The sequence below is a fragment of the Oncorhynchus clarkii genome, chromosome 4, assembly GCF_045791955.1.
Source record: "Oncorhynchus clarkii lewisi isolate Uvic-CL-2024 chromosome 4, UVic_Ocla_1.0, whole genome shotgun sequence".
NCBI classification, from domain to species: Eukaryota; Metazoa; Chordata; class Actinopteri; order Salmoniformes; family Salmonidae; genus Oncorhynchus; species Oncorhynchus clarkii.
In genome coordinates this window covers 62,312,771-62,339,819 of record NC_092150.1, presented here as the reverse complement: position 1 = coordinate 62,339,819, position 27,049 = coordinate 62,312,771, and the positions used below count along the sequence as shown (strand labels likewise).

General features: G+C 41.2%; 3 protein-coding genes across 6 annotated transcripts in view; all 3 read left to right on the top strand.

Moving 5' to 3' along the window:
- Window positions 1-9,801, top strand: part of LOC139407061 (S-adenosylmethionine decarboxylase proenzyme-like) — a 28,780-nt gene extending 18,979 nt beyond the window's left edge. Inside the window, exons 3-9 of one of the 4 annotated variants that reach the window (XM_071150381.1) lie at window positions 3,503-3,629; window positions 3,819-3,921; window positions 4,123-4,165; window positions 4,310-4,454; window positions 5,062-5,154; window positions 5,238-5,393; window positions 5,535-9,801. In XM_071150381.1, the coding sequence (XP_071006482.1) occupies window positions 3,503-3,629; window positions 3,819-3,921; window positions 4,123-4,165; window positions 4,310-4,454; window positions 5,062-5,154; window positions 5,238-5,393; window positions 5,535-5,678 (811 nt within the window). In that variant the 3' untranslated portion in view covers window positions 5,679-9,801. Of the gene's footprint in view, window positions 1-3,502; window positions 3,630-3,776; window positions 3,922-4,059; window positions 4,166-4,309; window positions 4,455-5,061; window positions 5,155-5,237; window positions 5,394-5,534 lie in introns of all 4 variants that reach the window. The other 3 variants (XM_071150380.1, XM_071150377.1, XM_071150378.1) reach the window with 3 other exon arrangements.
- Window positions 9,802-11,194: 1,393 nt separating this feature from the next.
- Window positions 11,195-18,886, top strand: LOC139407060 (ribosome production factor 2 homolog). Its single transcript, XM_071150376.1, has 10 exons — window positions 11,195-11,287; window positions 15,724-15,856; window positions 15,964-16,001; window positions 16,234-16,273; window positions 16,522-16,603; window positions 16,706-16,782; window positions 17,228-17,327; window positions 17,562-17,664; window positions 17,898-18,042; window positions 18,213-18,886. Exons 1-10 carry the CDS (start codon window positions 11,265-11,267, stop codon window positions 18,396-18,398), a joined length of 927 nt encoding a protein of 308 aa, XP_071006477.1. The 5' UTR covers window positions 11,195-11,264; the 3' UTR covers window positions 18,399-18,886.
- A 900-nt stretch (window positions 18,887-19,786) lies between these two features.
- The window catches only part of LOC139407059 (monocarboxylate transporter 10-like), a 53,910-nt gene continuing 46,647 nt past the window's right edge, over window positions 19,787-27,049 (top strand). The window contains exon 1 of the mRNA XM_071150375.1: window positions 19,787-20,402. Coding sequence (XP_071006476.1) covers window positions 20,051-20,402 — 352 coding nt within the window. The 5' untranslated portion in view covers window positions 19,787-20,050. The remainder of the gene's footprint in view (window positions 20,403-27,049) is intronic.

The window sequence follows — 27,049 nt, the reverse complement described above, 5'->3', positions numbered from 1 at the left end:
TTCACTGCAGCCGAGGTAAGACATTTAAACGTGTTAACCCTCGCAAGGCTGCAGGCCCAGACGGCATCCCCAGCCGCGCCCTCAGAGCATGCGCAGACCAGCTGGCCGGTGTGTTTACGGACATATTCAATCAATCCCTATACCAGTCTGCTGTTCCCACATGCTTCAAGAGGGCCACCATTGTTCCTGTTCCCAAGAAAGCTAAGGTAACTGAGCTAAACGACTACCGCCCCCGTAGCACTCAATTCCGTCATCATGAAGTGCTTTGAGAGACTAGTCAAGGACCATATCACCTCCACCCTACCTGACACCCTAGACCCACTCCAATTTGCTTACCGCCCAAATAGGTCCACAGACGATGCAATCTCAACCACACTGCACACTGCCCTAACCCATCTGGACAAGAGGAATACCTATGTGAGAATGCTGTTCATCGACTACAGCTCGGCATTCAACACCATAGTACCCTCCAAGCTCGTCATCAAGCTCGAGACCCTGGGTCTCGACCCCGCCCTGTGCAACTGGGTACTGGACTTCCTGACGGGCCGCCCCCAGGTGGTGAGGGTAGGCAACAGCATCTCCTCCCCGCTGATCCTCAACACTGGGGCCCCACAAGGGTGCGTTCTGAGCCCTCTCCTGTACTCCCTGTTCACCCACGACTGCGTGGCCACGTACGCCTCCAACTCAATCATCAAGTTTGCGGACGACACAACAGTGGTAGGCTTGATTACCAACAACGACGAGACGGCCTACAGGGAGGAGGTGAGGGCCCTCGGAGTGTGGTGTCAGGAAAATAACCTCACACTCAACGTCAACAAAACTGAAGTCCACAATCATCTCCTTAGGAAACAGCAGAGGGAACACCCCCCTATCCACATCGATGGAACAGTAGTGGAGAGGGTAGCAAGTTTTAAGTTCCTCGGCATACACATCACAGACAAACTGAATTGGTCCACTCACACAGACAGCATTGTGAAGAAGGCGCAGCAGCGCCTCTTCAACCTCAGGAGGCTGAAGAAATTCGGCTTGTCACCAAAAGCACTCACAAACTTCTACAGATGCACAATCGAGAGCATCCTGTCGGGCTGTATCACCCACCGCCTGGTACGGCAACTGCTCCGCCCTCAACCGTAAGGCTCTCCAGAGGGTAGTGAGGTCTGCACAACGCATCACCGGGGGCAAACTACCTGCCTTCCAGGACACCTACACCACCCGATGTCACAGGAAGGCCATAAAGATCAAGGACATCAACCACCCGAGCCACTGCCTGTTCACCCCGCTATCATCCAGAAGGCGAGGTCAGTACAGGTGCATCAAAGCTGGGACCGAGAGACTGAAAAACAGCTTCTATCTCAAGGCCATCAGACTGTTAAACAGCCACCACTAACATTGAGTGGCTGCTGCCAACACACTGACACTGACTCAACTCCAGCCACTTTAATAATGGGAATTGATGGGAAATGATGTAAATATATCACTAGCCACTTTAAACAATGCTACCTTATATAATGTTACTTACCCTACATTATTCATCTCATATGCATACGTATATACTGTACTCTATATCATCAACTGTATTCTTATGTAATACATGTATCACTAGCCACTTTAACTATGCCACTTTGTTTACATACTCATCTCATATGTATATACTGTACTCGATACCATCTACTGTATCTTGCCTATGCTGCTCTGTACCATCACTCATTCATATATCCTTATGTACATATTCTTTATCCCCTTACACTGTGTACAAGACAGTAGTTTTGGAATTGTTAGTTAGATTACTTGTTATTAATGCATTGCCGGAACTAGAAGCACAAGCATTTCGCTACACTCGCATTAACATCTGCTAACCATGTGTATGTGACAAATAAAATTTGATTTGATTTTATTCGTTAACCCTTTCATGCCTCCAGACCACTTACCGATTTAATTTTTTTATTTATTTCTCTGAACAAGAGAGCCTCGTTGAAATTGCAACATGCGGTTCTGTGACTTGAATTTCATCAGATGCTCAAATGTTCTGCCTTGACAAATCACATTAAGACACTGATGCCCTTTGCAACCACGTACCTATGTGAGTGGATTCTCGGCCCACGCTAGCATAAACTAAAAACAGGCACAGACTGAAGTTAAGTACGACACTCTCTCCAAAACAACCTAACATTGCAGCGTTATGTGCGTCCTTTCAAGCACACCCTACTCATTAACCTGGGGTGAGTTATTCTCAATTTTCGATGACCAATTAAGGTTTTATATATAAGATGGCTAAATAAAGAGCAAAATTATTGATTATTTGTGCCCTGGTCCTGCAAGAGCTTTTGTCACTTCCCATGAGCTGGTTTGTGACCACTCGCTCTTATGTTTAATAAGTGTATTGTAGTGAGTGTTTGCTTAATGGCAAAAAAAACATTTGAGTGCGCTTACCCTGGTGCATGAGGGGGTACGCAGCTGAATATTTGAAGGGGTACGGTACTATATAAAGTTTGGGAACCACAGACGATTAACATAATAGTAAACCTTAAAGTTATTCCTCGGATCCCTTGGCCAAAATGTGTTTATTCCTTTAATGGTCATTTAATAAAAACGTATTTGATATCTGGCTGTGGCGGACCAATGGACTAGGGTGTCTGCGTTGTGAAGGCCCGAGGTCTCCACTCCTGCTGGTTAGGTCCCACCTACAACCCTCTGAGAGAGCGTGCAGATCACAAGGGAGGTGGTGGATCCGCCGACCTTGACGGGATCAGAGCAAGCTGCGTAGTGAAGTGGCAGCTGTCCACTGTTTGTTGATGTTATGGGAACGGCATAGTCATGATTCAGGAAAGGACTACATGTGATTGCTTGACTGCAAGTAGACAAAACATGATTGTTGATCTTCAACTCCTATAGTCTCACTGGCTATGCTATCGACTGTTCCTTATAAAAAAAAAACATTACCCTGCACGTCTCCCTAGAAGTAGTCTGACTAATGTCTTGTTTACACTGGCAGTTTGACGTGAACCTCGTTTCATTTAAGTTTTTTTGTTACGTGGGCCCTCAAACTCAACTCAGCCAGTTTCACTGCATTTTGCCATTGTTCCCCTCTAATCAGGGACTGATTTTTAGAACTGGGACACCGGGTGGGAGCAATTCATGTTAAGTAGAATGGAACCAACAGGCTCCAGACCTCGTAGGGTAAGAGTTGAATATACCCCTGCTCTATAGAATCATTTGTAAGCTGTCACTAGAGTAATGCCTGGCCAAGGGGTGGCATGTCATGGTGTCTTTAAGCACGCTCTCCGGGTGCCTAGCTGGAAGGCTTACAACCTTAACTGGAAGTTGTAGAAACTCAAACCTGGGGAAACGAATGTATCAATTTGAATTCTGAACACAGTTAGTAATATTGGATGTCAGTCGCGTTCATGTCACAAATGTAGGCTTAAGGCTATATTTAACTTTACCATGTGTAACATGTATAACTTAACTAATCTTTTTCCTTTCTGTCCCTTTCTCTTTTCAGTGAGAGTAGCATGTTTGTCTCCAAGAGACGTTTCATTTTGAAGACATGTGGAACCACCCTCTTACTGCAAGCACTGATGCCTCTGCTGGAACTGGCCAGAGAGTACTGTGGCTTTGATGCCATCGAGGTCAGTGTGACACCCACGCATGACCTACATGTTTCTTAGAACCAAGAATTACCCACCGCTTATAAACCATATTCTGCGTCAAGACCTTGTGTGAAGCTCATGTAATCGTCGTACTGTCTTGTTTTGTGTTGACGTTCTCGTGGACAGGATAGGTCAGAGGTTCTAACTCCATCTCCTCACTACCTACAGAATTTCTTCTATTCTCGTAAGAACTTCATGAAGCCCACCCATCAGGAGTTCCCTCATCGGAACTTCCAGGAGGAAGTGGAATTTCTCAGCCAGATTTTCCCAAGTAAGTACTAATCCCCCCCCCATGCTCTATAAATTCCATTCTTGTACTCATCACAATGGGCGTGGCTGGTAATTCATGTATGGGGTTGAGTCGGCAACGCTATACAGGCTGTGCTGTTGTATCCTCTACTGATTTTAGGAGGCAAGAGTATGAGACATGGGCACATGAGAGAAAGAAATGACATGTGGTTCTCTTTTCCAGACGGAGCAGCGTACTGCATGGGACGTTTGAACTCTGATTGCTGGTAAGGTCATCAACACTTCATACTGAAGGAATATACTCAAGATACTGTCCCATTAATGACAACGAATAGTGCAGTGGACATTGCTGTTGTGAAACTTTAACTGCGCTGACCAGTGCTGCTGCATGTGTTCATGTTTCCCTGCAGGTACCTGTTTACTCTGGATTTGCCAGAGTTCTGGGAGAACGAGCATGCGGATCAGACGCTGGAAGTTCTGATGAGTGACCTTGATCCAGCAATTATGGACCAGTTCTTCATGAAAGACGGTGTTTCTGCAAATGATGTCACTCGTGTAAGGCCCACTGACTAGCTATGTTCTATATTTGTTGATTCCTTTAAGAGGGTTCACTCAGTTGGGTACTGTTGGGGGACCTGTGAAGACATTAATCTATTGTGGTTTTGTCTAATGACCTTCCCTAGTGATTGGTACTAATATGGAAAATATCTGGGGTGTATTTTTTTTGATACGGTTTTTGTTTTATAAAAATAACTTCCGCAGTTGAAATGTAACTTCCATGTGTCTGAAGTTGTGACTGCTGGCCCAGTTGATTGCCCATTGGGCCAGGTGTGAATGTCGGGGGGGGGGGGCCCTAACTTACCAGTTGGTATACAATTGGAAGCTCATCAACTGATGTCCCATGAGCAGGCAATTGTTGATGGTCTGTGAAAAGGGTTTTGTGCATGCAGGGATAAACAATTGTGTAGGTGAATGGGAAGAATATATCAATATGGCGATATGCCTTGCTCATATCGATATCAAATTATCTCAATTGCCGCCACTAGCAATATTTTCCCCCTTGTTGTATAGATAAACACCATCGTAAAGCTGCCTGTTCATCAGTCAATTAGTAGTTGCTGTTTTGTAGTGCAATTATTAGTCCATTTTTCTGTCTTTTCAGATGAGTGGAATTCGTGACCTGATACCAGGTTCTGTGATTGACGCCACAATGTTCAACCCTTGTGGCTACTCAATGAATGGAATGAAGACTGATGTAAGTGGATCTTGTCAATGGTCTGGTCTTCTCTACAAATACACCCGGGACATTATCGAAAACCTATGTCTTTTGTCTTACAGGGAACTTACTGGACGATCCACATCACTCCAGAGCCAGAGTTCTCCTATGTCAGCTTTGAAACCAACCTCTCTCAGACGTCCTACGATGATCTGGTCAGGAAAGTTGTGGACGTGTTTAAGCCAGGAAAATTTGTGACGACGCTATTTGTTAACCAGGTACGTTCTCTTTCAAAATGGTTCCGTTGTTGCTTGTGGATGTTTGGCTCTTTTTCAGAAATGTGCTTTATAATGGACTCTATATGGCTTCACTGTGCTTGGCATTTTCACCTTTAACAATCTTTTTATTTTTTACTGTAGAGCTCCAAATGTCGCAGTGTCTTTTCTTCCGCCCAGAAACTCGAGGGGTACAAGCGCCTCGACCGCCAGTTGGCCCAATTCAACGATTACAATTTTGTCTTTACTAGTTACGCCAAGAGCCGCCAGCAGAACCAGCAAAGTTGAGGTTTAAGAATGAAAAAGAAACGTAAGAAGAAAGGCGGCTGCGTAGCAGGGCTCACCCTCTGCGGCTGTCTTTCTGTCCTAGCGGAGAGGCCCACTCCACTCTGCTGCCATTGTTCAGGATTTCTTGGCATCGAGGCCACAGGCCCTATTAGTTTAAACTCCAGTTTGAATTGTATGCATTGTTGTACCTATAACTTAGCTCTCTTGCATGAAAGTTATTTTTTCTGTTTAGATGGTCTAGTGCACTCTTGCTGTGATCTTGAAGTGCATGTAGAGGAATTAAACATGCTCTGTTTGAGGCTGTCCAGCCTGGCCCAGTGCAGCGGCCCCTTCCTGCAGGTCTCCCCCCTCATTCCCCACAGACAGGGCTTTCGTGCCCACTAGTCCAGGGCCCTGACATGCTCAGATGGGTCCACCTCTATGTGCTTACCGATTGTATAAAACAAATGTTTAAGTTGAAATGCAATCTCCCCCCTTCACTGATTTGCTGCTTATTTGATCTGTTGCAAAAGTGTCCTTTTTTTGAGTGCACTTTAAGAAGTTTTCAGCTCGAGCAGGACTCCTCAGTACCCAAACAAATGTACAACACTAACTTATTATTAATTTTTTTGGCATATTGAATTTCAAGATGTTGATCTTTGCGTGATTAGAAGCATGTGAGCTTTGGGCCATAATGTTATTTGTCATGTTGCATCAACCTAGTTAATGAATTCCTTAAATCAAAATGCCTTTGTCAGTGTTTCACTACCAGAGGATTGGAGAGCGGCTGACTGCTGGGCAATGTGATCTAGTTCTTGGCTGTAAACTGCACCGGAGCCAAAATAATTATTGCTAGAATTGGGTCCCCCCCCCTTGTTCAGTCAGCCATGCTTCTCTCCACCTCGACAATAAATTTAGCTGTTGAATGTGTCCACAAATAGACAGGCTAAACTTTTCCCATGCAACAGTATGCGTTAGTGTACATTTAAAACATCAAGTTGGGTACTTCATGGTATGGGGTGTGTAATACATGTTTACATTTACACCAAGGCTCCTACATTTATAAACTGGGTGGTTTGCGCACTCAATGCTGATTGGCTGAAAGCTGTGGTATATCAGACGGTATACCACACCCCCTTGTGCCTTATTGCTTAAGCATACTGCACCAACAGGAAGCGTCTAGTTCTTGGAATTCTCAGTCAGTTTAAACACTTCATTTATCCATTTAATAATTGAATACATTATAATAAAAAAAGTCCAAACTTGACACTAGATCAGTCGTGTAAGAACAAAGGCTGTGCCAACTGAATGTTGAGAATAGCGGGGCCTGTTGCGGGGCTTTATCTGAATGTAAATGACTCAAGGAGACTCAGTCACCTTGTCGCTGTGGTGTGGGCCAGAACAATGCCCTCTGCAGTCCAGCATGGTCAGCCATTGTCTCCCAGCCCAGCGGGTCTCCCTATAACACAGTGAGACTCAGCTGGCCCCAGAACCATGCTTGACAGTGGCACTCCTGGCTGCACCGTGTGGCCCTGAATGGAAATAATGACTCAGACTCTGCTTAGTGCAGCGGTTGCCCAGCAAAGCATTTCTTTCTTTTTATAAACAATGTACATCCTCTCTCCCTCCCTATACAGGAATCGGTAAGCACACAATGGAGGCCCACCAATCTGAGCATGCCAGGGTGATCCCGGATCATTCCACACAACTGTTGCATAAACCATTTTATTAATTTTATTGTGCGCAGACATTTTGCAGTGAATTGGTCCCAAATGTGACTCCACTGCAGTTTTTTTTGGAGCACAATCAATACCCTTTGTTCATTGATGGGGGAAAATCCTGTGGTGCATGTGACTACTAGTATCTGTATTGCTTGACAGTGTAGTGTGCTGCGGTCTGTTCCTCCTGTGTAGAGTGGTGTGCATCACCTTCCAGTTTCATCAGCTCATGTAGATGGGACTGGAGCATCCTGATGTTTTATTGAACAGGTGGGTCGGGGTTAATGTTTATCTACTTTGCCACCATAGTGCTGAAGGCAGGCCTTAATCTATATGGTTACTATACAGATATTGATGTTTAAAATATATATTTTTTTAGGATGTTGGATTGTCTTCTCGGGCTGGTCAGTAAAATTCATGATGCTTCCCCTGCCAGTGAATGCAGATTGATTTGAATTTGCTGACAAACCTGGGGTGGATAGGGAACATTTTCTTTTGTTTTTGACTGCTGTTTTTAAAAATGTAATTTAAGACTGCCGTTTCTGGCCTGCCTTTAGCATTTCTGAGCGTTATAACTTGTGTTGCGTTGCCCCACTGTTAGGAACTGTAAGATCACGCTAGTTCAGAAAGCTCTTAAAACACCAGAGAATGGCTCATTATATACACAAGTCTGGACATCCCTTCAAATTTGTGCTTTTGGTCATTTCAGCCACATCTGTTGCTGACAGGTGTGTGTGCAATTTGATACATTGTACAATGTCCATAGACACACATTGGCTGTAGAATGGCATTAACGAACAACGCTGACATTCAATGTGTCACCGTCGTAGGATGCCAACAAGTAAGTTTGTCAAATTCACAGGACGGCCGAGTGCTGAAGTGCGTTTTGATATATGTGTATATATATATACATATAAGTTCTCGGTTGCAACACTCACTACAGAGTTGCTTCTATAGGCAGGTAGGACCGTCAGCACAATAACCGTTCGTTGGGAGCTTCATGAAATGGGTTTCTATGGACGTACAGCCGTACACAAGCCCAAAATCACCATGCACAATGCCAAGCGTCGGCTGGCCTTTGCCGCCTTTAGAATATGGAGTAGTGGAAACGCATTCTCTGGAGTGATGACTCATGCTTAACCATCTGGCAGTCCGTTGGACAAATCTGGGTTTGGCAGATGCCAGGAGAGCGCTACCTGCACCAATGCATAGTGCCAACTAAAGTTGGGTGCAGGAGGAATAACATTGTAGACTATTTGCTTCCAACTTTGTGGCAACGGGGGAAGGCCCTTTTCCTGTTTCCGCATGTCAAATCCCCCGTGCACAGAGGTCCTTACAGAAATGTTTTGTCGATCGGTGTGGTTGAACTTGACTGGTCTGCACAGAACCTTGACATTAACCCCATCGAACACCGTTTTTAGGATGAATTGGAACGCTGACTGAGCCAGGCCTTTAGCGCTCAACATCAGTGTTCGACCTCACGAATGCTCATGTGGCTGAATGGAAGCAAGTTCCCGCAGCAATGTTCCAACATCTAGTGGAAAGCCTTCCCTGAAGAGTGGAGGCGGTTTTTAAAGCAGCAAGGGGGGACCAACTGAATATTAATGCCCATGATTTTTGAATGAGATGTTTTGCGGTGTCCCTGTACTTTTGGTCATGTAGTGTGATGGTGTACCGTAGACGACAACAACCGTTTCTCCCCAGGAAGCTAAAATTGTGACTGACGTTGCAAGGGGACCACTAGAATTAGTTCATGTAAGGACCTGGGCAAAGTTGACAATTGGAATATCTTCCCTCCAACATGTCTGGCTTTTTGGAATGGTTTCATTTTTTTCTCTCTTTTTTTTTTTCTGAGGACCAACCGTTGCCAGGTATCCTTACCTGCAATGTCATTCTTATGCCTGTAGTGACCAGCCTCCTTTGTGTTCTAAGAGCTGTAGTGACTGGTTTAGGGAATAGGCACCAGCACATTTCCCAAAATAACTTTTGGTTACTGTTTTTGGATGAAGTCATATTTAAGACTTGGTGATCTGTGTATGGGTTAGTTCTGTTGGTTTGGAACATTTTTTTAGAAGGTATATTTTTTTGGGGGGGGTGCAATTTTGCCTACGGACCAACCATATTTTGTTTTTGTCCAACCCTTTTTGTTGTAAAACCAGGGTTCCAAACTTAGTTTCTAAAAAAAAAAAAAATATTTGGATCATGAAATTGTTCTTGCCTTACCTTTTTTTTAGAATCCTGTGCTGTGTTTTCTGGGGATGGGAAAAGTCAAACACCTCCCTGATGTGAGGGTGAACTTACAGGATGTACTGAAGGGAAAACTTTGCTGTTCTAATTATTTTGCTATACTTTGGATGGTCAAGATGTGCTAAATATATCTGTACTATGAGCTTGATGCTTTAATAAATAAAGATGACTCTTCTGTGTGACTTTTTATCAGCATTGGGCATAAACTGAAGTAAAGCAGTAAGTCCAGGCCACTGTGCATTGAGCTAAAACTAGAATATCCAACATGTACATAAATATATGGCATTAATAACGCAAGTGTTAGGCTCAGGTCTGATGCTTGACCTCCCAAATCGGAGCATGACTGGTCGTGATTCAAAATGTTAAATTAATGTCTCGCGGCACATTTATATCGTTTGCTAAAAACCAATACAAGGTCCCAGGACCGAGTTTGGGAAACACTGCTCAAGAGGATAGGCAGTCTCAGCAAGGCGATTATGCTGCAAGCAAAGGATGTCTGCTGGGGACCACTATTGGTTAAAATGTGCACCTACACTATCTCAATTTATTTGCATTTAAATTAATATAATTCGCCCTTTTCAGACCTCGGAAATATGTCCTGTATTTTATATATACTAAATGATCTTTCATGAATGTATTTAAGATACAAAAGTTAACATTTTAAAATAAATCGTAATGAAAACAAGTTCAGAGAGTTTGGGTTGGTGTTGGGTTTGCATAAACCAAAAAATATTAATTTAGTCATCGATTACTTTACCCCATTGTTTCCTATGAGATTGCTCAGAGGCGCGTTTGATTATGAAGTGTGATTTCAGAGTGTGCCATCTTGGAGTTTTTGGAAACATTTAATGCGCAGTTTGAGCTACTCTAGGCTCAGTGCTGCACTCGTGAGTGTCTCAAACTGGAGGGTGACATTAGCAACTACATTATCCTTATAACGTAATCTGTGATGTTAAAGTAATCGGTTCAAGAACACATCTGATGAAATATAAACAATTAATGGTACCATGATTGTGTTCTAAAAAAAAAAATCCACGAATATTGACAACGAAGATCGCCATTTGCACCCCAGTATGTATCTACGTGCACATTCACCTTCTGCACATCTTTCACTCCAGTGTTTAATTTCTACATTGTAATTATTTCGCCACTATGGCCCATTTATTGCCTTGCCTCCCTAATTTTACTTCATTTGCACACACTGTATAGCCTTTTCCATTGTGTTATTGTCTGTACGTTTGTTTATCCCATGTGCAACTGTGTTTGTGTCGCACTGCATTGCTTAATCTTGGCTAGGTCGCAGTTGTAAATGAGAATTTGTTCTCAACTGGCCTACCTGGTTTAATAAAAATAAAATCCAGTTCACTATAATGGGGATCCTGATTTCTGGAAACAATGCCTGCAATACTACGGTCGGCCTTCAATTTAATCCTCAATGCAAGGGGACAATCGTTCTACCCTGGCGTTGACGTGTCGACGCGTTTATAGCTCTCTATCGTCACCCAATGGCCACATGACAATACTGCACATGTATCCACTCTACAAGACGACGGATGTGACGCAAAATGAACTGCGACATTTTCCGCTGCTGTAATATTCACGTGGAGTATTTTGAAGCAAGCACACGAGCGAAGTCCTCAAAATGAAACAATACGGAGGAGTAATGTAAGTTGTGTTTTACCAACCAAAGTATGTCATGGTTAATGTGGTTTTTACCCTTAAACTATAACTTTAGAGTATTTATGTAGTTTAACGAAGTCACTTGCTAGGAAACTAACAATGTAGCATTGGCTATGTAGCTTGCCTAATAAATCTAACTAACGTTAGGTTTCCATCCAATCGGTGACGGATTTTCATGCGAATATACTGAAATCCGCATAAAACAAGATTCGCATTTTACGGCCGTAGATAATTCCATTACATTGATTTGTGGATAAACTGCTATGCGTGATGATCCAGTGCACATAGAAATGCATCGCAATTGCAACTCCGCTGATGTGAGAACCCATGTTGCGTTAAATAGCTGTGTGCCCACTCTGGTATTGGCACGTGCATTCTAGCCAAAGGTTCGCATATACAGTGCGGACATGGCGATGTTATTTTTTGTTCAACGGCAGCTAAGTATCTGGTCATTAGAATTAGACCCTCAATATTTATTGGAAAGATGCATCAAGCTCGTCACCTTGCACTTTCACCACCCTGTTAAATACATAATGTATTTAATCTGTAGCCTTAAACAGCGTGCTTTCTCGAATAATCGTAGTGGGAGGACCACACAATGTCATATACATTTTTGTGCATAAAACGTTTCCACCGGAATTTCTCGAACATATCCCACATTGTCTGGCATATTTGTTTTTTTTCGCGATTTGGGAAGTTTACCAACATTTTGTTTCCATCAAGTGTCTTTAATTTTGTTTATCTGACATGTACCTTACATGCTGACCAAACCGCTCTTCCGGCCTCTCCCATCTCCTCAATGGTGTTTTATACCCACGTGGGTGATTGAAAGATGAATTTAGGTCCACTCTGGTCAGTTGTAGTAATGCTGTAAAGTTGTTTACCAACCCCCATAAAGTCCAAAGAAGAAAAAGAAACCTGGAGGAGAGATGACAAGAAACAACTTCGGTTTACTGTTTTATCTGTGGTTTAATTATCGGAGTAGAGGACCTTGTGCATTTATAAACTTTTACCCCTTTATCTGTGGATAAATTGTCGGAGTAGGACTTTGTGAGTTTCAGGTAAAATAACAACCCCATGTTTATATCCCAGGACAAATTAGCTAGCAACAGCAAGCTAGCTAGCTAAATTGCCATAAATGTTTCATGCTTTTCGACCTGTCCCCGAAACATTATAGTTGGTTCAGAGTTCGTTTTGATATTTCAACCTGCGTGTCCTGATCGCGTCTGGTGTGAGTGGACAAAATCAACATGCGCGCGCACACATGCAAGCGTTGTGGTCAGCATGTTACAGGCGTGTAGGCCTACATGCTTTTTTGCATGTGCCCATTTAACCCATTCATAGATGCTAACTACCTTTAGCAAATCTTAACAACGCAAGGAAACTTTGGTGCCCCTTGCTGACACAATCCATGAATAGAACCGACTTGGAACTAGTCTGTGTACCAGTCTTTTGAGCTAACATTCCACTTCGTCATTGCCAAAGAGACTGGCTTTTCGGCAATAGTCCCAGTTGGTAATAGAACGTCGCGGCTCGGCCTGCCTGTGGGGGGAAACGACCTGTGGTTACCTTTCAAGCACAACTTTCCCCCCAGTACATATCTAAAGATTACTTTTCCACATTGCCTGCTATCGAGCATTCAAACTACTTTCCAACGAGCTGCAGTTTTTGAATAATTATCCCGTCTATTTTCCACAAAAGGCTACTTTGCAAACTGTTAGGGCCATTTATAATTGGTATGAGCTATGCTATAACCCCCTAAACATACAGGTTCCACACTGAAAATATGCAATAACATTGGTTTGATAAAGACAGTGTATTTTCATCAATCATTAAGCCTAGGTCTACTCACCAAACAGATGTCGTGGTTGTAATTTATCACCACGCAGTGTTCTAATTTTAGAAAATAAATCGAACGTCTTGTATATTGAAAATAAGAAATATTTTGCTTTGTAGGCTAACTTTCAACTGGCCAAATTGAGCCCTGTTTCAAATGATAACTCTTTTTGACTCTTTTGACAAAAAGCTGCTGGCAAAGTGCTGTTTGAATGAATGGTTACGAGCCTACTGCTGCCTACCACTGCTCAGTCAGACTACTCTATCAAGTAATAGACTTAATTATAATAAACACACAGAAATACGAGCCTTAGGTCATTAATATGGTCAAATCCAGAAGCGATAATTTAAAAAACAAATAGTTTATTATTTCAATGAAATATGGAACAGTTCCGTATTTTATCGAACAAGTGGCAACACCAAGTCTAAATATTACCGTTACATTTGTCGTGACTTTGTATTAGTTAATGTGACGACTGTTGCTAATCGAATGATTTAAAGGTTTCTAATTGCGTGATTAAACAAATCAAGCAATTAACTCATTAACCTGGGCCACCATGGGGAAATTCGTTTTGAGTTTCTATTTCCCAAATTAACTCAAAGAATATCGATTTTACAACAGTCGCTAATTAATCAGTTTAATTAATCAGTTTCCTCTACAATCTCATTCTGAACGTCGCATAATCCGGGAATCTGCACGGACCCGGGTCCCACCAATGAGTTCCTACCACACCAATCTTAGTTGATTGTTTATTCACTAGATATTAAATTGATGATAAAAGATACACAAAACACAGTCTAGGCTATTGATTGGAACTTAGTATAACGGGCCAACACACTATGGCACGTGTTACCCAAAATGGGGATTTTTAAAGAGAAAGTACACGAGAAATATACATTTTGGTGAATTTGTCAGCTATGCTTATTTTAACCCTGGCCTGTCCCCGAACTGCCGCTCTTATGGGTCAGAATATAATGATGTAATTACGCGTTGGGGGTCTCAGATGGGAAGCTCCGCGTGGGTCGTTTAGGCTTCTAAATGACGCACTTCTCCGGCGCACTTCTCTGGTTGTCCTCACGATGTCAGTGTCCTTTTGGCTTAGTGGTCTGATTCATCGCCCTTGCTCTGATGGGGGTCTTCTGAGGACAGACAGCTCAGAGCTCACAGCGTAGGAATGAAACAGTGTAGATACCACGATTCGATGGAGAGTGGAGGCTAGGTGGTCCGGCTTGAATTCACCTGCTTAAACACAGCTACACATCCGTAGCATGGGTAGAAGAAAAATATTTATTTGTCTTCACCTTGTGTTGCATTTTTAACTCACATGTTTTATACCCTCGGTCAGAAGTGGGCGTGGCCGCCTTTAGGGCAATTCTCTGGGCGGACCTAGTTAAGCGGCAAGGTCTAGATTTTTACTCAAATCCAATTTTAGACAACTAACTTCACATTTCATCTTTACCAAAACATTCTGTTTGATTTGGACATTTTCCACACAACGTACAATGTATAAACATCAAGCATATACAGGGAAAACTCTTAATTACAATGTTTTTGTAATAAAGTCATCTATTAACCTTTAATAACAAAACAAAAATTACATTACTTTTCATATTCCATCTATCGTCATGACCACCATTGTGGCTGACGGAAACCATTGTTCCAAAGTCCCTTTATTTCATGTTTAATGTTCTGAGGCTGGTTCTCCATAGTGAGAGAGAGGAATTTTGTGTGTGGCCTAAAATTTACCGTGGGGGGTCATAAAAACCCCACATCTTCATACCCCTAGATCTCTCCTCTTTTGTTGGGTGTGAGAGATGATCTGTAGGGTTGTGGTCTCCTGTTCAGGACAGTCATGACACATTGCACAACCTTCAATGTTATGTTTAGTATTAAATGTTGACTGCCCATCCCTTAGGCGTACCTGTGCAAATTAGCTATCTGCGTCTCCGAACACCTGTGTAAACCGACACCACAAACGTGTTGGCACTGAAAAATACTGTTGGCTGCAACTGTGTTGAAACAATGTATTTTGATGTGATATGAAAGTACTGAACGACAGTTGAGAATCGAGTCACTTTCAGATGGAGTATTTGGCTGTTATGGCTGGCAGAGCCAATTCCACTCTAAGCAGAACTTGTAAGGTACTTGGACTATAAGGAGTAATGTTAGGCACATTTAGTCCATTGTTGGGCTAGTGCCAGGTTATATAAATCAGCGTTTTGAAGTCAGTTTAATAATACTTTCCTGTGGATATTGTCTCAAATTTCAAACCTACATAAGGACCAACCGCACAGACAAGCGGTAGAGCAAGCTCAAATGTAATTTTGTTCAACACTGGCTTGAGAGAACTTTACATGTTTTTGCAGTGCTTTGTTTGACCGTATACCAATAATTGGTATCGCAGTCTTATTTATTGGGCAAGTAGTTGGCTAATGTTAACTAGCTAGCTAGACTTCCAAACAGTGTTTGATTGAGTGCATTTCGCTAGATGGAAGAGCGATGCCCGATCATCTGTGCTGTGTTACTCATGTCCCTGTCTACCATAGCTGAAGTGTCTTTTGTTGTTGAACGAATGTCTCCTCAGAAAACCTAAGACGAAGAGGGCTAAGCGCTTCCTTGACAACAGAGCTTCCAAGCTTACAGAGAACGTCAAGAATGCCATGATCATGAAAGGAGGCAACACCAGTATGACTGTCACTCAGGCATTAAAAGATATTGTACGTTTTCTGACTGTCGACCCTCTTCCCCATCTAGAATCATGAAGACTGTCAAGGTTTGAGAGTGCCAGCTAGATAACTCTCAATGTGTTTTTTTTTCTATCCAGTATGCCCTGAAGAAACCAAGTGCTGTACTGTACAAAAAGTAAGTGATGGATTTTAATTCAAGTTAGTCTTCAAACAAACCCAGTAGTATACTGGTTGTACTGAAAGTATTGTATTTCGTGTTCATCATGTTTATTTTTTCCCTGTCATTGATAAGTGGATATTTAATACTTGGGCATGAAGGACTGAGTTTACTGAAATAATAACAAGGCATAAATACTAGTCTGGTACTTGAGATGTGTGTTTTATCCAAATGTTGTTTTTCCTTCCAGGAAAAATATAACTAGGCCATTTGAGGATTCTACATCATTGGTCAGTTAACTAAATATGCTGCATGAATTCATTTCCGCTTGATATCAGATTTGTTTAACTAGGACATACCAATTGTTTGGGATTGTGATAATTTGTGAACATTCACCTGCTAGTAGTCAAAGCAGTATTTTACACTGTAGACATACTAGCATCATTTTAAAATGCAGTGTATTCACAGCACTTAAAATCAGCACTCCCTGCGGAGTGTAAGAATTCCCAATCATCTGTATTTTGTCTCTTATCTACAGGAATTCTTCTCGAAGAAAACCGATAGCTCTCTGTTTTTGTTTGGCTCACACAACAAGAAAAGGCCAAACAATCTCATATTTGGTAAGCAGTTTTGTATTTTATCAATGGGAGATGGAGACCTTGCTCTACGGGAGATGTCTGGTACGTTTCACAGCAGTTTGACCTTTATTTTATTTTTTTCAGGTCGTCTGTTTGATTTCCATGTGCTGGATATGATTGAGCTTGGCATTGAGAAGTATAACTCCCTAAGTGACATCAAGGTGATGTTTCCTTTTATTTTAAGACATTTTCTATGTAAGTTTTTGTTGCGTTGTTCAACATTAGTACAGTGGTGTCATGCACCTTCTCAATCTGCCAGAATCTTAGTTAATTAACACTGAGTGTTTCATCGCCATGTCTTTGTCCACAGTCTGCTACAATCGGCCAAATGAATACACCTCTTTTACAGTCTCTCCCGGTGGCCTGAATTAACATCTACAACTGAACTTTGCTCTAAACACTATTCTAGGCGCATTGTCTTCCCGTTCTTTAAAAATGCTTAATTTGGAAAATTGTAGTTTTTACTGACAAGACACTAATGGCTGGAACAGGCACACTTGGATTGTAAACAAAGTAAGTTGTTAGTGTTCATCGTGTCTTTTTTTATATGATGAATTTATTGGACTTTTCCTCCTGTAACTTTGTTTGGTTTCCAATGCATTGCAGAGCAGCAAATGTCCCGAGGGGACTAAACCAATGCTGGTGTTTGCAGGGGATGCTTTTGACCATGAGAATGAACACAAACGCCTAAAGAGCCTTCTTACAGGTACAATTTAGTCTAAAGCTAAACTTTTGAATTTAGTGTTAAGTTGTTGTGGGGTTAATTTCAGTCCTACAGTTAAGATTTCCCCTTTAGTTGAAACACATTTACTTTAACTAGAAAATATTTAGATAATAAACACTTCCCAAATCCTCCATTATTTTGGTCTTATAATAACATTGCATTTCATGTCAATGACACTATTGACCATTTTCTACTCTAACTTGTTTTATTATTCAGACTTCTTCAGAGGTCCTGTTGTGCCTTCAGTGCGCCTGGCTGGTCTGGAGCATGTCCTGCACTTCACTGCTCTGGAGGGGAAAATCTACATGCGCAGCTACAGGTATGTCTGCCTTCTAGCAGCTGGACCATCTACCAGTGTCTCCTATTATTCCCGATAGATTAGAACATACGGGCTGTGTCCCAAATGGCACCCTATTCCCCATGTAGTGTAATACTTTCACCAGAGCCCTATGGGCCCTTTTTAAAAGTGACCACGTTCTGTGAAGTTAGTGTCTACTGTCCATCTCACCCCCCCTGAAATGATCACTAGTCAAAGCTCTTTGTTTTCTCCAGGTCTCTGTTGAAGAAGTCTGGATGTCGGACCCCAAGGATTGAACTGGAGGAGATTGGGCCCTCTTTTGACTTTATCTTGCGGAGAACCCACCTGGCATCAGATGACCTGTACAAGACAGCTCACAAACAGCCCAAGGCTCTGAAGGTAGGAAAAATGTCTAGTTGCAGTCAACATCTTTTTCACGCTCTTTCAACAGCCGCTATGTAAAATGGCGCAAGAGATTGCTTCTTTTTAAACGTCTTGTCTTAATTGAACTGAAACTTCAAGGCAATCAAAGTCCTCATGTTGCTCTTTGTCATTTCTATTCTTTACAGCCCAAGAAGAAGAAGAACATATCCCATGATACTTTTGGTACCAAGTTTGGCAGGTTGCACATGCAGAAGCAGGATCTGGCCAAGCTCCAGACACGTAAGATGAAGGGTCTGAGGAAGAGGAGGGGCCCGGCAGCCGCTGCTGTTGTGGCGGGAGAGGCGTCCCTGAAAAGTACTGAAGTAGAGTGAAGTGTTCCCAGGCTTTAATGGACATTTCACAAGCTCACGTCATCAATTTAACTGTGGATGTTGACTTATTTCTTCAGAATTGTCATCAATGACGAAAAGAATGACCCCCACATACATGTTTACCTTCTGCAGGTATGTTTGTCAATGTTTCAAGACAACAATGTGGTGGTGTGCTAATCGATCTCTTTTTAATGCCTTGCAAATTGTCTTCATTCTGTTGCTGATGTTGCTTAGGTTTTGTGTGAATGGCAGGCAGTCTGTGTGGGTGCATAAGAAAAAATTGCATTAGCAATCATTCATCTAAAATACTTTTTTATTTTCTGTATTTTAAACTGCGTGTACATTGAGGAACAGTTCTCAATTAATAAATTTGTTTTGTACATCTTGTCTCGTGCTGTTCTTTTCATAAATGGACTATTTAGCTCTGGTACATTCAGAAATGTTAAATTTTTTGTGAGAGTAAATTTTACTTTTCACTGCCACCACAATCTTCGGGTATAAAGATTTGCCTCCTTATGAACAAATCACAGCTGTGATTTGACATTAGACAACTTGGTATATTTCAGTCAGCTTCCAGGTATGAAACATTTGCTGGTAGATGTGGATATGAAATCGGAAGTAATGGTGTTAACCATCCCCAGAAACATCCAGAAATGTAACTTTGTACACAAGGTCACTGTTTGACTATTGAGCTGCTAAATTCATAGTTAATATTATTTTATTGAACCTTTATTTAACTATGCAAGTCAGTTAAGAACAAGTAGTTATTTACAATTACTGCCTATCCAGTGCCAAACCCTAACCCAGATGAGGCTGGGCCAATTGTGCACCGCCCTATGGGACTCCAAATCATGGCCGGTTGTGATACGCAGCCTGGAATCAAACCACTGAGATGCAGTGCCTGAGACCACTGTGCAACCTTGGCTATGGCGTTATATTGAAATCAATAGCAAAAATAGTACAATTATGTCTTATTTAAAGGAAGTTTTGTTTAAAAGTGTTAGCTTTCGTTTTTTATCATGTATAGGCCTACTGGTCATGGGGATAATGACAGTTAATTGCCCCCTCCCTAACCACCATTGTATGTAAAATTAATCCGGATTGATTACATTTTTTGGATTATGGAACACAGTTCTGAGACTCCTAAATTAACTTTTTTCTTGCAAGCCCAAGTTATCTCTATAACCAGGTGAAATAAATGTGTTCTGGATCTTGTCTTTAGAAAGTATATATATATATTTTTCAATCGCTACAGTGATTATTCAATGCTCTGGCGTCATACTTAAAAAAAACAGCAATGCGTCCAATCAGCGACAGATACCGGCATAATGTATGCACAACCCGCCCCCCGTGTATCTATTTATACAATATTGCAACACTGGTGTTTTACACTTCAGACAGTGCGAGCTGGTGGTAGACATTTTCAATGCGGCTTCTGCTTCTGAATGGATGCATCTTCCAGGTAACAATTCGCTGAAAGGAGATGCGAAGTATTCCTATATGTAGATAGACACGATTTGGGACATACCATTATCTGATTCTCTTCAGTTGAGTTTGGCTGCAGCTTGAGGGCACACCATTTAGACTAGTTACCGGTATATTGCTGTCATCATATTTGACAGTGTTAAAAATCTGCACAGTCGCTCCAAGAAATGACAGCAGGTACCAACATGACAGACATTGAATCTGATGCAAGTAAAGAAACGGTCGCTGCGGAGCCTGCAGAGGAGACACCAATGAAAGCAGAGGAAAAGCGCTCGGACGATGCTGAGGAAAAGAACGAGAACGGGGATAGTAAAGGAACCATCCAAGTGCAGGTTCCCGTGGCTGTGGAGGAGCCCGAATTCGTGCATCCAGAAGGAGGATGGGGTTGGGTGGTTATGCTGGCTGCAATGTGGTGCAATGGAGCGGTGTTCGGGATCCAGAACGCCTTTGGCATCCTGTTCATGTCCCTCCTGAAAGAATTCGGCTCACCAACAGATGACGACCTCAGGTTTAAAACAGGTGAGTTCACAAAATGGGTTAGCGGGCACACGAGCACAGCAAGCTAGGTAGCCAAATACCGTAGTAGGTGTAGTGCATACATCATCAAATATGTGTACTCCTTTTTGTCTGCACTTCATAAAGTGAAATTCATTATTGCACTACCTGGTATGGCTAAGCCACGTAAATACATTCTGATTAGGCAATGGCATAAAAAAACACACTAATGCAAAATACAGTTGCCTCACGTTCAACTCAAGATTGTTTTCTGTCAGTCAGCGAGTCGAGCGTGCGATGCGCATGGCTAAGTCATTCGTTGACCGTTAGCTCCATACGGTTCGTTTAGGCCGGCATTTCAATAACAGTCAGTCGCAAACAGCCAGCTAAGCGTGCCAAATAATGTTATATAAACCAGTGGATACTAGCTACATGTCTCGATTAGAAGCGGGCCTCATTCAACTGTAGCTTTTCATTTTGGAAAGTTGTGTAAATCATGTCCAGCTCCCCGGTGCCCCCCCTACGTTTAGGTGGCTACAGGTGTGCAGGGTTGCATGACAATCATATCTGTTCTACTCTTTTTTTGTTGTTGTTACTTTACACCCCTCTCAACCGGCCCCTGACAGTAAAAGTGATTCATTGTGTGGTGGAAATCATTGTCCACCCTCACTGACATAATATAACATCATTGACATTTGTCATTTATCCATCTGCTTATGTTAGCCAGACACACTTTTGCTATCTGCATACTTCCCTTCATTCCCATATGGCCATGTAGCCTATGTACAGACTACTAGGAACAGGGCAAGGGGCATATTTCCGCTCCCACTGACTCTCTCTCCAGTCTCAATGTGCATTCTTTGGCAGCTGCTATTGCAGTGCATACAAAACTCATTAAATGTTCATGAAAGAGCAGGACCCCAAAATGAATACCTTAGCATTTCAAGGTTAATGTTTCAGATTGTGTCCTCATTTGGCTGTTAGTTAAAGCTGGAATCCTTAATGGTGACACGTCCATTTGGGATATTACAACAAAGTAATTACTGCATACAACGAATAGACCCCCCCCCCCCCCCCCCCCCCCCCCCCCCCCACAAACACAACGCGTTAGAACCACAGAATATGTGTTGCAATTGTTACAATTGTTTTTACTACACTGCTCATCCCCGTTTCTATGCTCCTCACTTCTGTTTAGTCAACAAAACAAAAGCAAATGTGCCTTGGGGTCAACCGGTGGTGCCGTTTCACCTTTCGGAATCTCAGCTTTAATGGATATAAATTACACTGTCATTTCATCCTTACAGTATTAAATAAGAACATCCTTTGTATAACACAGGCATACACATTACCACAGCTGTGTCAGTTTCGGGGCCATTAAATTGTTAAAACATGCCTGGAAACAGTCTGTTCAGACAGACCGTGAGGTTGCTCAGTGTTTTTTTTCTTTCTTTCTTCCTTTCCATGGCTAAAGGTTCACCACTACCACATGGATAATGATCCTAGGTTGTTTCGCTGTGGCTTCAGCCACCTGTAGCTGATGTTATTGGGGGTTTCTGTTGATGTGTGAAGGGCTACATTTGGACACTAATAAATGTGCGAGAAGGCTATTTTTCCACGCTTTGATTAGGTTAATGTGTTAAGAAGACTCATTGTGGAGACTATGACCTTTTCAAAGGTAAGGTCATGCATCAAATGTAGGATCAAAGCTGGGAAGATGCACTGTCCTTGGCAGTGTTAATCATCATAGATTTGATAAGGCAATCAGTAATCACCCTTTTCCTCACATTGACATTGTTCTGATTTTATTAGGAAGATTTGTTATTAATCCAGATATAGATTAATCACATCCTGTTAACTGATAGCTACTAATCAAAGCATTCACTTAATCAAAACATTGTCACATTGTAATTACAATTCATTATAATTCAAACTAATCACTTATTGGTCATGGATTTCCTTGTTATATTGTTTTTCTTCAGTACCATACTTAGGCCTACTGAACTCAGATTGTTCCCCCGCCCCAAAGTGTAAACATCTTCCTCAGTCTGAAATGAGTAGCAGGGATTGCGTCAGCGTGCTTCAAGTACAGCTGTCGCCCGCCTTCCACTTTCCCTCGTAGTCCCTCTCCAGTTGTCAGAGAGGTTTCACCTAGGGAGAGCCCGAGAGGAACATAATCCAGCTATGCACACTGCCAGTAGATACAGGTCCCAGACAGTGGGGGTGCTTCTGGAACCTTTGGCAACACATACAGTGCCTTCGGAAAGTATTCAGACCCCTTGACTTTTTCCACATTTTGTTACGTTAGGGCCTTATCCTAAAATGGATAAAACCATTTATAATCCTCAGCAATCTGCACACACAACCCCATAATGACAGTGAAAACAGGTTTTTGGAATTGTTTTCAAATGTATTCAACTAAAAAAAGTATTGATGCTGTAATCGCTGCCAAAGGTGCTTCAACAAAGTACTAAGGGTCTGAATACTTATGTAAATGTCATATTTCAGTTTTATTTTTTATAAATTAGAAAATGCCTTAACATGTTTTTGCTTTGTCATTATGGGGTATTTTGTGTCGATTTTAATCAATTTTCGAATAAGGCAGTAACATAACAATGTGGAAAAAGTCAAGGGGTCTGAATAGTTTCAAAAGGCACTGTATAATGTATATTTTGCCGGACTCTGGGTATGCCTTTTTTGGATTGCTGGTTGGCTGCCAGAGGAAACGTGAAAATGTCAATGCGTTCTTGTATGGCTGCAGAAGTAACAGGGAACATATAGGATGGGGTTTCTGGAAGTAGATGGATCATAAACATAGCAAGAAGTTTATTTTATAATCTTGTTGTAGAATACCAAAGATTACTCAATTTCTTGAAGACCCGGGCTAATCGCTAACTGGTATTAAAACCTCAACGTTAACACGAGCATACTCAATGGTCCCAATGGTGTTGAGATGAACTGGGACCTCAAATTAGCTGTCACTCAGGTAAAGTAGACTTTTTAAATTGACCCTAGACAACACCCATTTAGGCCTATCTATAAACTTGATACACCAACATGAGCCCCTTGACCCCTTCCTATCCAATCAGATCGTAAAGGTGTTGGCTCTCCAGTCACCAGTTGGACAATTTCCTGTTAGGTGCGGTTTGTCTCAACAGTTGGACTAATGACCTCAGTCAACATTCATTTACGTCCTTTCTCTCCCCAACATGGGGGTTCAAGGGGGGGGAGATTATTGTGTTGCACAAATGCTACCTAAATGCTACCTGCCTCTGTCAGGAAGTCTCCTAAGTAGAAGTGCAAAGAAAGGCCGTTGGTGGGAGGCCCATTGCGTTCACATGACCTGATGCGTTGATATTAAGACTAGTTTAAATAGATGCACAATCAATCATCCTAATTGAACTTTGACCCTTCCGTCTATGGAATTTCTTTCAGAGAGTGAGGTGTTTTTAGATAGTGAAACACTAATTCAATTCCGTGTAACAGGGTAAACAAGATTGTATTGAACTCCATCAGATTGGCCTAATTTTCCAAGCAATTCATTTCCTGATGAATTGTGATGACATTATTTGTAAATTAATTCTCATTGACCTGTCAGAGAAAATTGGGTTGGATGGGAGATAAGAGATGCTTTCAGAGTACTACAGATATCGTATCTTAATTTGATCACTGTTGTCGCAAACTTGGCGTGTATTCAATGTTTAAAAAGGCTTAAAGTTTAATTTCCACTTTAAAATTTCAGACTTGATTTACACTAACTCAAAATGTATCAACTCCTACAAAAAAATCCATTAACTTTTTACTGCAGTGGGATAAATTAGGTTTACTGAGTGTTTCTTGGTAGTCTTAAACAAACCTACTCTGAAACAAAAGTATACACCTCCCACACATGGTTATGGGCCTGTACCATGTCAGATATAGAGTTGAAATGTATTACATTTTGAGTTTGCATCCCAATATTACACTTAGTATACGTCACACAAGACTCAAATATAACAACGCTGTTTCACATAGAAACACTGGGTTTTTGGCGGCAAAAAATAAAATGTTTATTAGTTATGAAAAATATGAATATAATTTCACCCATGGTCCCACTAGGTCATTTGACTGAAGGAAAGGGGTACTTATAATTAACATTTTCTGTTGCAGGATTATTTTCCTGCTGTGAGAAACTGGTCACTTTAAGATAGTACACCTGTATAATCAACCATGTAGTTGCACTTTTAAGCCTATACGCTATTACCAATTTTCATTTGCTGTTATTCAATCAGGGATTCTTGAAAGATGGGACAATCAACTTTTTTAAAACAACATATTTTTCTTAATAAAATTTGAAATATATATATTTTGATTAAGTATCAGCCCTCACAGTATCAGATAAGTAATCACACCATGTAAAGCACGTGTCAAACTCATTCTGCAGAGTGTCTGTGGGTTTTTGTTCCTCCCTTGTCCTTGATTGATGTATTAAGTGATTAGTAAGGATCTCCCCTCACCTGTTTGTCTAGGTCTTAATTGAAAGGAGAAAACAGTGGACACTAGACCCTCCATGGAATGAGTTTGACACCCATGCTGTAAAGTAACAACTTACAAAAAAAATGTCTTCATAAAATGCAATACACTGGATTTATTTAAACTCCATCAGACACAAGCATTTTTTTTTTTCAATTTATTGGCCCAAAAATGGTTAAAGGCCTCGATTGTTTCATAACGTTGGATTATTAAAATATGTAATACAAATCTCACCTTTGTTGTTTTAAACAACATTTATAAAGCAAAGGTGACGTCAATAGTTTAAGAATATGTTGCAGAACAGTGATTCAAATATTGACAAAAACAAGATTTTAGTGGGATTAGCCATCAGTGACTGAGTTGACAACAGATATTCAAAACCATTGAATTAGGAATTCTCATTGCTCAAAACTGACATGTTTTACCTCAAATGCAAGTTAAATTTAAAAAATGGTAAAATATGGAAAATTATTAATTTGAAAATCTACAATTTAAAAACAACCATTCTATCAGATCTTTCAGCACTCTGACAGTTGAAATAATATATATATTTTTAAATCTGAGCTAATGTTTTACAGAGTTGCCAAATTGCATATTTATCTTAATTATTCAAGTGGCCTACATAGTATAAATAGTTTTTCCTCAGTTGCTTTATGACTCTTAACTCATTATTTTTAAAATGAGGTTTTATGGTTAAAATGTTCAATCTTAATCTATAAGGGAGATGGAGTTGACAGGTTATGGTTGGGATGATGGTGATTTCAATATTGTTTAAATCGATCAAAAGTAGAGGTCTTTCAGGACCATGCGTTGTCTTGTTGTACTACATGCAATCAGGAGATGAAGAAGGGGTCCTTATGGTATAGCTGACCCTGCTCATTCCTGATTAATTTACAATTTTATACAAATCTGAGTTGACTAAAACCCTTTTTAATTTTTTTTTTTTTTTTAAACAAATGTAATTAAAAAATAATAATAATTAGGAGTCAAGGTTTTGAGATACATATTATTTAGAGTCAGAGGGCTATTGCAAGAAACTACATGAAATCCTTTAATTCTTTTCAACTATTAAAAATAAAATAAAAAGGGATAAAGTTTCCTAGCCGGACAAGGATTGTTAAGACTTTCAAGAATCTCTGCAATAATATATAAATGTTTATCATTTTATTTATATGAACTCATTTTCAGGAACAAAGACTAGCCTAAGGCATGCAAAATGTAAAAAATATTGGTAGTGTTTATTCGACCTGTATTTCTTAACTGATGCGTCTTATATTGATAATTTATGGGAAGCTTGCCATCATGAGATGTGCTCTAATTCTATGGCACTACGCGTGACTGAACTGTAATCTTAAGCCACAGACTGGGTTAAAAAGTGTGGTGGACTGGCCCTCATGTGCTTAGGTAGTCTCTATGGGTCTCTAAGAAATTCTGTATGAAATACATTCTTACTGGTATTCGGGCCTCCTTGATGTTTAAACTAGCAGACCAGTTTTTTTGTGGCCAGCCTGCAATTGGTCATGTAGACTAGAGTCCTTGAGGTGTAAAATGCATGCCATTATGCTAGCGTTATCGTCTGTTCAGTTGAAATGGAGGTTTTATGATTCTTATTAGGATCCCCATTAACTGACACCAATGGCATCGTTTTACTGTGGATATAGATACTTTTGTACCTGTTTGCTCCAGCATCTTTGCAAGGTCCTTCTGCTGTTGTTCTGGGATTGATTTGCACTTTTCGCATCTCCTTCCTGATCGCATCTCCTTCCTGACAGAACGCATTTCCTTCCTGATCGGTATGACGGCTGCGTGGTCCCATGGTGTATACTTGTGTACTATTGTTTGTACAGATGAACGTGGTACCTTCAGGCATTTGGAAATTGCTCCCAAGAATGAACCAGACTTGTGGAGGTCTACAATTTTTTTCCTGAGGTCTTGGTTGATTTCTTTTGATTTTCCCATGATGTCAAGCAAAGAGGCACTGATTTTGAAGGTAGGCATTGAAATACATCCACAGGTACACCTCCAATTGACAAAAATTATGTCAGTTAGCCCATCAGAAGCTTGTAAAGCCAATACCTTATTTTCTGGAATTTTCCAAGCTGTTTAAAGGCACAGTCAACTTAGTGGATGTAAACTTCTGATCCACTGGAATTGTGATACAG